We start from the raw sequence: 13259 nt of genomic DNA on the forward strand, positions 1-13259 counted from the left end.
ATGTGGGGGCCCTGGGCTTCTCCAGGCAGGTGCAGCAGCTGGGACTCTGGCCAGCCCTTCAAAGAGTGCAGTGCAGGGGCCTGTCTCCCTCCTGAAGGCAGCAGAGCTTGCCAGACAAGCTGTTAATACAAGGGTCCTGAGTTGCAGGATTCAGTGGCAACAGCAGGAATTTCCTCACCTGGCCACTCTGAACCTGGATTTTGGGCACTGCTGCTGGCTGCCTACAGCTAAGCCTTCTCTGCTCGACAGTTCTGTGGGCGTTTTTTCATTTCTGGCTGGGTCACGGTTGCTGTATGTGCGTTTCTCTAGTTATGGATAGCAGGGTCTCCTCTCTAGTTTGGCTGCACAGGCTTCTCGTCGCGGCGGCTTCTCTTGTTGCCAAGCACAGGCTCTAGGGCATTTGGGCTTCAGTAGCTGTGAGCCGTGAGCTCAGTAGTCGTAGCTCGTGGGCTCCGTTGCCCTGAAGCATGTGGAATCCTCCCAGACCAGGGATCGAACTCGTGTCCCCTGCATTGGCAGGTGGACTCTCAACCACTAGACCACCAGGGAAGTCCTCTGTGGGCTTTTAAGTACTCTTTGGATCACTTCCCTTTTGCTTTCAACACTGTGTCTGTTGCTTGCAATAAGAATCCTAACTTGATGCACATGGATTCATCACATTGTGAGAAAAACCAGAGGTTGAGATTTTCAACACTGATTTAAGAGACTTTCTACTTCTATAGAAGATCTAAGTGTGAAACTCAGTATCCAAGCATGCAAGTTTCCTACCCCAAACACCAAGTACGGTTCGCTAGCACAATTATATCAAGGATTGGGGGAAGAGGAAGTCCTACATTAAAACCTTCCTTTGTTATTATCAGTCTGTGTAGGAGGGATATGATTTGGACCCATGCTATAAACAAACTGTGGGCCTGGATCTTAGAAGAAGGCTTTAAGACACACATTTATTTTGCCTTAAATTTGGTTCTTTAAGAATGAGATGGTTTGGTGATGATTAATAACAGGATTGTTTGACAAAATACACAAAATCCATGTCAAACTCAGTGTCAGGCAGAGGAAGGAAATCATCACCAGCACCACTGGCTGTGGGTGGGGTGGTGATGGGCTGGCACCCACCAGGAAGAGAAAGGCAAGAAGCGCAGTCAAGTTCATTATCTTCTTCCCTGGAAAGCACAGTTTGAATTCCGTGTTGAATAAGGTAGAACATTCCTCAGGTTTGTTCTCACTGTGCTGGGTAACAGGACAGGCTTGGTATCAATTTGCCTTGAATTTCTGCCCACTGCGCAGGTCCGATCCTCTTCCAATCCGTTCTTCACTTCTCTGCTTCGACGGAAGATGCAGCTTTCTGCTGCCCCCTCTCACCCTGTCTGGTGCCCTTGTCCCAGCAGTGAGAATGGGGCCGGGTATAGATGGACCTGGCACCCAGGGCCGCCCGGGTGGGGGCTCGTCCCCACATGCCCTCTGAGGCCTCAGGTGCCTCCTGGACATGACAGGAGACCCCTGGTCCCCCACGTCAGGGAGCAGAGTGATGGTCCAGAGAGCCCAGTGCAAGCTGTTTGAGGTAAAACTGGGGGCGGCCAGATCCTGAGAGAGCCATGGGGATGTGCTCTGAGGCTGAGTGGAGCTGCAGGTGGGGTCCCCCCTTCCCAACGCCCAGGGAGCTGGGGGGCTGGAGCGAGAGGGCTGTGAGTCTGAAACACCAGAATGAGCAGGAAGGTGGCGTGTGCTCTGGCAGATGTGTTCGTGCTTCAGAAACTGAGGGGGGGGTGTGCACAATGTGTACATCAATTCAGCTTACACTCGGTGGTAACATTTAGGTATGGCTTAAAGGGAAAAAAAGTGTCTATATTATGATGCATCTCATTTTGTTTTAGCAGCTGCTGCTGACTTACCTGCCCTACACCCACTCTCCTCAGCAGTTTTTAGATATCCAGTGGCAAGTTTCCTAGGCCTAGAGATAAATTATAATTGGTCTTTTCTAGGGGCAGACCTATCTAGGTTTTGAGAAACCTAAAGCTTCCATAATTGGGGAGTAGAGAGAATTTTTTTTTTTTCTGATAAAAACTGTAATAATACAAAATTAGGTGCCATAGACTGACAAACTATAAAGCAAATTACAGATTTTAAAAAGCTAGCAAATTCTACAAACATCATGAAATCCTGATGAATAACATCACCTCTGTATTAAGGGTGGCCATTTAATACATTTTTTTCCCCTATAGTTTTGGGCTCTGTCCTCTTTGATCTATGTCCAAAGCTTAGGAGAACTTAGAGGCTTTGTAAAGGAATTAGGAAATACTACAGACAGACTGAGGTAAGGTCAGGAAGGAAATTTCCAGAAATGCAGATTAAACAATCTGAGATAGGTAACTGTTCTGTTTTTATTACTTGCTGTGAAATACAGTGTGAATGGATGTCCACGTGGAAGCATACCCCTCCCCCCCAGGTCTGGTTCCCAGTGGCCACTCGGGTTAGTGGGGGACTCACTACCACTGAACTGAGCCTTTTCTTTCATGTCCACTGAGGTTGGTCACAGCTTCCCCAGCAAGAATCGACAGAGGAGAGGCATCCTCAGCCCCAGGAGAGCACATGAGGAAGGCACTTGTGATGAGAGTGTTTTAACAGCACACCTTTCGTACTGCAGCATTTCTTAAATGGAAGGCTCAGGTCAAAAGGTCTTGGAATTTTCCAGACCTTCAAGTGGATCCGTATACCAAAACTAGTAATTCCTCTAAAAGCTTAATGTCTAATACAACAAAACTTTACTCATCCTCAAACAGAAGCCAAGAATAAGGCAGATTCAGAGATGACTAATACATAAATCCAAGTGGACATAAAAGTCTTGACTCACTTGACAGATAATACACAAAAAAGCAAAAGCATAAACCTAAAAGGGAAAAATGTCTTTAATTGATGTGAAATAAATATTGTTGAAGTTCCAATTCTTCATTAGAAATTTCCAACTCCCGTTTTAGTTAACAAGACAGCTGACATATAATCTCTTCCAGTGTTTCCAGAACACATCCTGAACCCTACCTTGTCAGCCACCTTTGAGGTAACATGAGCTCTTTCAGTAACAGCCAGTGCTTAGCGAATGTAAAGCAAAAGGCCCCAGAGCTGGCTTCATTTCACTGCTGAGATGTGTTGCTTCGCTGTCACCACGACCTGCTGCTGGGCTTGGTGGGCTCTGCTCAGGGGCCATGGGCGGGAAACTCGAGGGATGCACGCTATCCTGAATGAAGGACATCTTAGGAAAGCAAGAGAGCATCCCGGTGGATGAGATGAGTTACTGGTAACAATTACCGGACTTCTTAGAAAAGGGGAAAAAGGCTATGGTATTTTCTAAAATGATCAATGGTGCATGACCAACTTCTTGTTTCAAAGGGTTTGAAACATCCAAATAATAGTCGGGTGTCTTGGTTTGATATGGGGAAAAAAGGAAATAGAAATCTCTTCTCCCATCCAGGCTTTTCTTTAGCGGTTCTCTAATTGACATTTGGGCTGAGCCAGGCACAGGGGCTGCTGAAGCCACAATCTTGTCATTAGTGAGTAAATCTCACCTGACATTCTTTGTAAAACATGTACTACCAGATCTTGCCAGATGTTTATGGCGCCTTTTCACAATGCGGAGAGGGAACAACTTCTACAAACTGGTGGCTGTTAAGAAGTGGCCCCGTCATTTCATCATGTGGAGTCACTGGTTAACCTGCCTGGGCGAGGCTTGCTCTCGCAGCTCTGTGAGGAGCTCCCTGGCCAGTTTTCTCGACCTACAGGCTTCCATGCAAAGATGATCCCATCTGTACAAAGTATAGTCCAGGAGGCCAATAATCTCATTCATTATCGCATCCGTCTGAGCCATCTGGAATGCGGACAGAAAAGAAGACACATTAGAACACTTTGCAGACAGACTCGTCTCTTCCTCAGTGGACCAACCCTAACCATCCTGTCTCCAGAGGCAGCTGCATTCCTATCAGCTCCAGAGGGCTCTTTGCCGGGGTCCAGCCCCGGTGGATCCAGGGAACTCGAAGGGTGGACGGCGTTGGCGTGGAAAGACTTGTTTGTTTATTAATGTAAGATTAGATTAAGAAACTATAGTGTAGTAAGAAGGTTAAGTGGAGGAAGAGGGCTGAATAGCTTGGTTTACGCGGAAGGCCAATAAAATTCCAGACAAGGAATTTGCACCATCTACGTTGGGCCACCGGCGCCCGCTTGAATATCTAAGGGTGCCTCGCCTTAAGCTCCCTTTCGTGCGGGTCTTAACAGCCGGGGCAAGTAAGTAGACCTGGCGAGCCTCCGCGCCCCAGATGGAGATTCAGCCTGAAGTTAAAGTAAAGAGCAGAGAGAGGAAAGGGGAGAGAAGAGGAGAGAGAGAGACATGGGGGGAGCCAGAGTCCCAAGAAACCAGGCCGAGAGACTAGTTCGAGAAACTGGTCCGAGAAACTGGCCACTGGCCCCTGGCCCCTGGCCCCCGGCCCCCATCCTTTATTGTTCAGAAGGCCTTTTATACTTTTGATAAAACATGGAGATCAATGGGTAACACAGAATTATGTAGCGTTCGCAGCCCAGACTCTTTCTATACATCATTTTGTATACAAAAGGTCTCAGGTGATTTACATTATCTTCTGGCCAAGAAGCTTGTTAACACTTTTTATCTCTCTTCCTTAATGAATGTTGATTTTGTTTCCCCTGAAGTGTTTTTCTTTAATTTGCATCTCCTTAAAGCATTAAAGTTACATCTCTATAGAACAAAGGTGCAGTGGGATATAACAAAGAAGGTACTTAACTCGAAGATCTAATGTTGCTAATACCAGGTCTACTACTTGTTTTTCTATATACCAACTATATCTAAAAATAAAGGATATGAAAATTTGGCAGCAAGCATTGACCCAAAAAATGAAACCTTTAATCAGTCCTATTCTAAAGATTTTGACTCCTCGGAAGCTCCTACATTCCTAGGATGTTTTAAGCTTCCTGTGCCTCCTGCGGTCAGGAGGCCTCAAACAATCACATGCGCAGCTGTACGAGTCCTGCAGGCAGGCTAGAAAGCCATCAGAGGGTTTTTGGATTGAAACACTCTTTCAAATGCAGAAGACTAAAGCCCTGAATTGACTTTTTCCAGAAAATGTCAGAAGAGTGGAAAAGCAGAGCACAAAAGCCGGCAGATTTTTGTTGGGGTACATGCTTAGGAATTTCCAGAGGGGTCCCTGAAGTCTGAGCACGCCTTGCGTATGTCAGCTTCCTTCCTCATGACCTTGTCACGGGCGGGATTCCTCACACTGGCTCCCGGCAGCTCTTGTTTGTTTTCAAGGTGATGAGCAAAGCAAGACCATTCTTGAACCTTGGCCATCTCGTGAGCAGAGTCATTTCCTAAAGCTCAGACACACAACAGCTACAGACAAATGCTTTATTTCTTGAACACCTGTCACAAGGGTGTTTTTTTTGGGGTTATTTGCTGTGAGCAATAGAGGCAAATGAGCGTACTATGCTTGACTTTCTACAAAAGGCTCACTCTAATATAAGAACTGGAAAATGCTGAAAAGAGAGTGCCACCTGTTCTCACACAGACAGCTTTACAAATGGCATTCTTGGGCTCGCGGCTGGCCCACTTGTTTGTTAATAGGCACCTAAGGTTTTAACCCCCTTCATGGATCACAGCCTTATTGAAGCTCAACAGTTAAAAAGCTAAGATCATGGCATCCGATCCCATCATTTCATGGCAAATAATAGGGGAAAGTGGAAGCAGTAACAGATTTTATTTTCTTGGGCTCCAAAATAACTGCAGACAGTGACCGCAACCATGAAATTCAAAGATGCTTGTTCCTTGGAAGGAAAGTTATGACAAACGTAGCATATTCAAAAGCAGAGACATCACTTCGCAGACAGAAAGTCTGTATAATCAAAGCTATGGTTTTTCCAGTAGACATGTATGGATGTGTGAGTTGGACCACAAAGAAGGCTGAGCACTGAAGAACTGATTGATGCTTTTGAACTGTGGTGCTGGAAAAGACTCTTAGACTGCAAGGAGACTAAACCAGTCAATATTAAAGGAAATCAATCCAAAATATTCATTGGAATGACTGATGCTGAAGCTCCAATATTTTGGTGCAAACAGCAGACTCATTGGAAAAAACCTTGATGCTGGGAAATACTGAAAGCAAAAGGAGAAGGGGTGGCAAAGGATAAGATGGTTAGACAGCATCACCAACTCAACGGGCATGAGTTTGAGCAAACTCCGGGAAACAGTGGACAGAGAAGCCCGGCATGCTGTATGTGACCATGGGGTTGCAAAGAGTTGGACACGACTTAGCAACTAAGCCACAACAACAAAGGTTTTGACACTTGAATCTGAAGGGAAGCAGGAAACACAGAAACTGTCATTTCTGCTAAATACAGCCTTAGTTGTCGGTACCCTTAAGTGCCGTTTTCCTAAGAGTTTGGTTCAACAGAAAGGGGGAGAATCTCACAATCTATCTGTGTGAAGAATTTATTGTGCTTTTTCAGACACAAGTATATAAGAACCTCTGTTTTTGAGAGTAATCTATGCCTTTTTGTTTCTTTTAAATATAGAATGCTTCACAAATCTACATGTCATCCTTGCACAGGGGCCACGCTAGTCATCTCTGTCTCCTTCAGATTTTAGGCTGTGCACTGCCAAAGTGAGCACCACGTATGTGTTTGGTGTGTGTGAGTCAAATGTTTAAGCCGCCTGAGCAGCCCAAGGCCAGGCTCCTTCTGCGTGTGCACGCTGGGCCCTTCTGGTAGGACGACCAGCTGCCCTGGTCCACCTGGGACTCTCCGGGGCCCAGGACAGCCTTCAGTCCCACGCCACCTCTGTCCGTGAGTCAAGGCAGATCACTCAGCCGCACGGGTGTTGAGTGAGTGAGAGCGGGGGACACCCTGGGCCCCTAGACGATGCTGGTGCTCCTCGGCCACCTACTGGCAGCCGCCCAAGCCGAGAGGGTCTCTGCAGGGGCTCGGGGCGGGGGCGGGCTGCCGGCCTGGGCAGATTCGATGTGGCTCTTGGTGTCCAGATCATCCTCTCTTGGCTTTTACTTAGAAGCCATCACTGACGCTCTGTTCAAGCCACCTCAACTCCCACGTTCCACTCCAGGTCTCCAGTCACCCCGCCCCCCTGCCGCTGAGGGAGGGACGCTTGGCCAAGGGCATCTGTATGGGGCTTCAACTCGTTGTGAGCTCCGCAACGACAGAACTGAACTCTGTATTTCAGATCCAGGCTGCCTTTCGGCTGAGAGCGCTGTGGTCCGGCAACAGAAGACTGAAGGAGACCGAGAGAGAAACGTGAACTCAGAGCAGCTCATGGGGGCAGGAGAGGATGGGCCTCAGGGGCTGGAGGAACCTGGGCCCCAGCCGGGCTCCTTGTGCCTCATCCTCATCACAGAGGCTCCAAGGAGGAGAGAGTGGAGACGGTAAACCAGGAGCAGGGGGCAGAGAAGCCGAAGAACAAGGGGCGGGCGGGGCAGGGCTTCTGACCAAGGGGCTCAGTGGGGACTCAGAAGCTGAGCCCTGGGGCCTGTGCGTGAGCCCGAGGAAGCAGTCGGCGGGGAGCATCCTGCGGCAGAGGCTGGGGTGTGGGGCCACGAGGAGAGGAAGCTGAGCCGATGGCACATGGGGCCACTCGGGTAAGGCTGGAACACGGTGCAGAGAGCACAGGGCTCAGAGCCTAGAGCTCACACAATGACAGCAAGACCAGGACCCGGCCGGGGGCTGGCTCTGCTCCCTACTCTCTTTCTCACCAAAGCCAGACCAGGGCTGGGGTTCAAGGCTGTCCCACCAAGCCCAGGCTTTCCCAACTGGCCACCACCTGCTCCCAGTCAGGCAGACCTGGCCCGGAGGTCTTCCCAGGGGGCTCGAAGAGGACCCCGGGAGGAGCCAGTGCTGGGGGTACTCGTCGCACCTGTCCTGCTCGTAGCCGTGCTTGCCGGGCTGCCTTCAACGGTCCATGTGGCACTACAGGAAGTCTTCGAGTAGGAAGGCCGGTATGTTAGTAAAGACAGTTCCAGAACACCTCTAAGGAGAGAGCCCAGGAGGCACTCTGAGCCATGACAGGTTCTGAGGTGCTGGGCGGCCAGCGCCCACCTGCCTAGGGACCAGTACAGGAAAACAAACACTGCGTCTCAGCCTTTAATGATTTTTTTTTTTTTTGGTAGCTGAGCTGACTTAGGAAGGTAAATGAAGATGTGCGGGGGTTTTCCGAGCTCCCCTAGGCTCAGCTGTAGATCAGCAGTGTTGACTGGGGTTGAGCTATTTTGTGGGAATTGGCCTCTGGCATCGGAGACAAGCCTGAGCTTGGTGACATGACCAGCTTCTGAGTCACAGGGGCCGTCCTGTGGGTGAGACCTGAGAGGGTGGTCCGTGTGAACGTGGACTGTTCCTGGAATGGAGGGAAATATGGTTGGAATACGGAAGCAGAGAACTGGGTGTCTCTGAGGAGCTTTCTCTGGACTGGATTCTCTCGCACTCTTTGGGCTGGGACTCTGTCATCTCCCTGGCCTGCTTTCCAGCCCCAGGGGGACAGGATGTGGGAGGAGGAGGAGCGCACAGGCTCAGGGAGGAAGGGCGGCCAGGCCCGAGCAGGCTCCTTGGGCTGAGGCCCCCTCCCCCAGGTTCCAGGGCCTGGGCAGGAGGTCAGAGGCCAGGCAACAAAAATACCACCGACGCTTGCATGATTCAGAAGTGCCTGCCTCTGACTTTTTTACTTTTGAAAACAGGTTTTCTTTTATATATGCGTACTACGTTGCTTCAGTCGTGTCCAACTCTTTGCGACCCTATGGACTATAGTCTGTCCATGGGATTCTCCAGGCATTTCCGCCTCCAGGAGATCTTCCCAAGCCAGGGATCAAACCCATGTCTTTTAGTTTTCCCGCATTAGCAGGCGCCACCTGGGAAGCCACTTCTCATATATATGTTTGTTTGTTTTAATTTATATATATATACACATAAATATGTGTGTGTGTGTGTGTATATATATATATATATATATATTTTTTTTTTTTTTTGGCTGTGATGGGTCTTAGTTGTGGCATGTGGGATACAGTTCTCCCACCAGGGATTCAACCTGGGCCCCCTGCATTGGAAATTCAGAGTCTTACCCAGTGGACCACCAGGGAAGTCCCCTGAACTTTTAAAATAACTTTCAATTTTAAAACAGTTTTAGATTTATAGTTTTACCAAAAAGATAATACAGAGCAATCCCATACCCCCACACTCAGTTTTCATGTTAACATCTTATTAGTTTAGTACGTTTGTCAGAATTAATGAGCCAGTATCTATTCATTTTATTAACCCGACTTTTAGGTCAGACTTTATTCTGACCTCAGTTTTTCCCTAATGTCCTTCTTCTGGTCCAGGATTCCATCTAAGACACCACATTACATTTAACTGACCCTCCTTAGGCTCTTGTTGGCTGTGACAGTTTCTCAGACTTCCCTGTTTTTGATGACCGTGACAGTCTTAAGGAGTATTGGTCAGGTATTTTTGTCAAATGTCCTTCAACTGGAGTTTGTCAATTGTTTTTTTTTTTTTCATAATTAGACTGGGGTTATAGGTTTCGGGTAGGAAGGCCGTAGAGGTCAAGTGCCATTTTCGTCACTTCCCATCAGCGTGACCTAGTACTACTGATGTTGACCTTGATCACCTGGCTGAGGCAGTGGCTGACAAGTGACTATTATAAGTTATTCCTGGCCAGAGAGGAAAGTTGGTTGATACCCAGTTCTACAGGTATGAGGACATTCTTAAGCTCTCACCTATGGAGTTCTCCCACCCCAAATGGATTTGGAGGTGAGATGTGCATTTTATAAAAGCACACGACAGATCACTGTGCTGGGGTGGGCCCTGAGGAGATGGCACCCCGCATGTGACAATCAAGTCCTCTTCTGCTCTCGGCCACACCCAGGCTCTGGGAGGTCTTCTGTCTGAGCCCTAGAAGATGGCCTGACAGGCTGGCTGTGTGGCCTGCCTGCCCCACATACCTTGTTCTCCTGGGACCAAGGAGAACCTTCTGGGTACTGGTGACTAAGTTTTTGGCAATCCCACTGGTCACTGGGACTTGCTTCACGTTCACATTCAAACAGAGCAGGAGAGAGCAGGAGGGGGCCTCTGGGTACTGGGAACATTCCTTTCTTGATTTGGTTGCTGGTTGCATGGGAATTTTTGGTATGTAAAAATTCATCAAGTTATACTTTAATGTGTATGTATTATAAAAAATTAGAAACAGAAAAAAAACCCAGCAGTTTTTTTGAGATGAGCTTATAACATAAAATTTGCTATTTTAACCATTTTTAAACGTACAATTCAGTGACATGAATTATATTCACAGTGTTGTACAACGACCACTACTGTCCATTTCCAAAACTTGCTCATTATCCCAAACAGGCACTCTGCACCACTCCCCATTCGATTCTACTGTCTGTCTCTATGAATTGACCTATTCTAGGTATCTCACATGAGTACAGTCACATAGTATTTGTCCCTTTTTTGTGTCTGGCTTATTTCACTTAGCCCTCAAGGTTCATCCATGTTGTAGCATGTGCCATTCATTCATTGTAAGGCTGAATAATATTCTACTGTATGTACAAAGCGTATTTGGTTTATCCATTCATCTGCTGATGGGCATTTGGCTATTAGGCATAAAACTGCTATAAGCAGGAGTGAACAAGTATCTGTTTGAGTCCTTGCTTTCAGTTCCTTTGGGAACACACACAGAAGCAGAACAGCTGGATTATATGGTGATTCTATCTTTAAATTTTTGAGGAACCATCAAACTGTTTTCCACAGTGGCTGCATCATTTTAACATTCCCAACTGGAAAGGTGAGTGATCAATTTCTCCACATCCCTACCAAGACAAGTCTTCCATTTTGTTTGACTTGTTTTATAGTATATGTCCTAGTCCCCGGGTCAGGAAGATCCCCTGGCGGAGGGCATGGCAACCCACTCCAGTATTCAATCCCATGGAAAGAGGAGACAGGCAGGCTACAGTCCATAGGGTCACAAAGAGTCAGACACAACTGAAGCGGCTGAGCACACACACTATGTCCTAGTGGGTATGGAGCAGTGCCTCACTGTGGCTTTGATTTGCATTTCCCTAAGAGCTAATGTACATTGTCACCTTGCTTATTTAACTTATATGCGGAGTACATCATGAGAAACGCTGGGCTGGAAGAAACACAAGCTAGAATCAAGATTGCCGGGAGAAATATCAATAACCTCAGATATGCAGATGACCCCACCCTTATGGCAGAAAGTGAAGAGGAACTAAAAAGCCTCTTGATGAAAATGAAAGTGGAGAGTGAAAAAGTTGCTTAAAGCTCAACATTCAGAAAACGAAGATCATGGCATCCAGTCCCATCACTTCATGGGAAATAGATGGGGAAACAGTAGAAACAGTATCAGACTTTATTTTTTTGGGCTCCCAAATCACTGTAGATGGTGACTGCAGCCATGAAATTAAAAGACGCTTACTCCTTGGAAGAAAAGTTACGACCAACCTAGACAGCATATTGAAAAGCAGAGACATTACTTTGCCAACTAAGGTCCGTTTAGTCAAGGCTATGGTTTTTCCAGTGGTCATGTATGGATGTGAGATTTGGACTGTGAAGAAGGCTGAGTGCCGAAGAATTGATGCTTTTGAACTGTGGTGTTGGAGAAGACTCTTGAGAGTCCCTTGGACTGCAAGGAGATCCAACCAGTCCATTCTGAAGGAGATCAGCCCTGGGATTTCTTTGGAAGGAATGATGCTAAAGCTGAAACTCCAGTACTTTGGCCACCTCATGCAAAGAGTTAACTCATTGGAAAAGACTTTGATGCTGGGAGGGATTGGGGGCAGGAGGAGAAGGGGACGACAGAGGATGAGATGGCTGGATGGTATCACTGACTCGATGGACGTGAGTCTGAGTGAACTCTGGGAGTTGGTGATGGACAGGGAGGCCTGGCGTGCTGCGATTCATGGGGTCGCAAAGAGTCAGACATGACTGAGCGACTGAACAGAACTGAACTGAACTGAAGAGCTAATGACCAACCTAGACAGCATATTAAAAAGCAAAGACATTACTTTGCCAACAAAGGTCTATCTAGTCAAAGATACGTTTTTTTCAGTAGTCATGTACGGACATGAGAGTTGGACTATAAAGAAAGCTGAGTGCTGCAGAATTGATGCTTTTGAAATGTGGTGTTGGAGAATACTCTTCAGAGTCCCTTGGACTGCAAGGAGATCAAACCAGTCCATCCTAAAGGGAATCAGTCCTGAATATTCTTTGGAAGGACTGATGCTGAAGCTGAAACTCCAGTACTTTGGCTACCTGATGCGAAGAACTGACTCATTTGAAAAGACCCTGATGCTGGGAAAGACTGAAGGTGGGAGGAGAAGGGGATGACAGAGGATGAGATGGTTGGATGGCATCACAAACCATGAGTTTGAGTAAGCTCCAGGAGTTGGTGTTAGACAGGGAAGCCTGGCGTGCTGCAATCCATAGGATCGCAAAGAGTCGGACATGACTGAGTGACTGGACTGAACTGAGGAAGGATTTCTTTGTAATTAGCAAATGTTTTTTAAATTTAAAAATTCAACTCTTTGAGCCACTGCAGTGAGCGCATTCTCAGTGAAGTCTTGTTTTTCTTCACAAGGAAGAAGAGTCATGCACGATAACAAAAAGATGGCCTGAGGAGATAGGAGACTAGCTTTCAGCCTGGATCCTGGCTATGAGCTGTGTGACCTGGGAGCAGTCTCCTTCCATATCTGCGGCCCTCTTCCCTCCTCTATGCCATGCAGGTGTTGCACAGGGCAGGCTCCCCGTCTGGCCTGGCTGTCTCTTCCCTTCCTGTCCATCCATGCTTGATGGATGGGACACAGGCTCTTCAAAGGCCAGGCCCTTGAGTGATAAGCCATGCTTCTCCTGGGTTGGGAATGAGAACCAGGATGCCAGAAAAGGGGAAACTTACGAGCGTGATGACTTCCCGGGCAATCGCGTGTCCTCCAGGAGCCCAGAGCAGGAAGTACAGGAGGAGGCGTCTGACCAGCTGCTGACAAGCAGGCGGTCTGGGGTCTCCACCTTGGTTCTCTTCAGCTGCTGCCTGCAAATCCCTGGCCGAGAGGGCTGGACTCCTGAACAGTTTTGTGAGGTGGCCAAGCACTGTCTTCACCTCCACCTGGGAATATAATTTCAAAAGAAGAGATCAGGGGAGGGTTGGGACATGTGTGGGGCTAGAATGATTCTGTTCTCTGAAGCAGCCCCAGAAACGGGAG

The 13259-nt window shown here is 47.7% G+C and overlaps 1 protein-coding gene across 2 annotated transcripts in view; it reads right to left on the bottom strand.

The window, feature by feature from the left end:
• Positions 2364-13259, bottom strand: part of FANCC (Fanconi anemia complementation group C) — a 325125-nt gene continuing 314229 nt past the window's right edge. For both annotated transcript variants that reach the window (XM_005684141.3, XM_005684140.3), the window contains 2 exons: positions 12956-13162; positions 2364-3859 (listed from right to left, as the gene is read on the bottom strand). In XM_005684141.3, the coding sequence (XP_005684198.2) occupies positions 3695-3859; positions 12956-13162 (372 nt within the window). In that variant the 3' untranslated portion in view covers positions 2364-3694. The remainder of the gene's footprint in view (positions 3860-12955; positions 13163-13259) is intronic.

The sequence above is a fragment of the Capra hircus genome, chromosome 8 (genome assembly GCF_001704415.2).
Source record: "Capra hircus breed San Clemente chromosome 8, ASM170441v1, whole genome shotgun sequence".
Taxonomy (NCBI): domain Eukaryota; kingdom Metazoa; phylum Chordata; class Mammalia; order Artiodactyla; family Bovidae; genus Capra; species Capra hircus.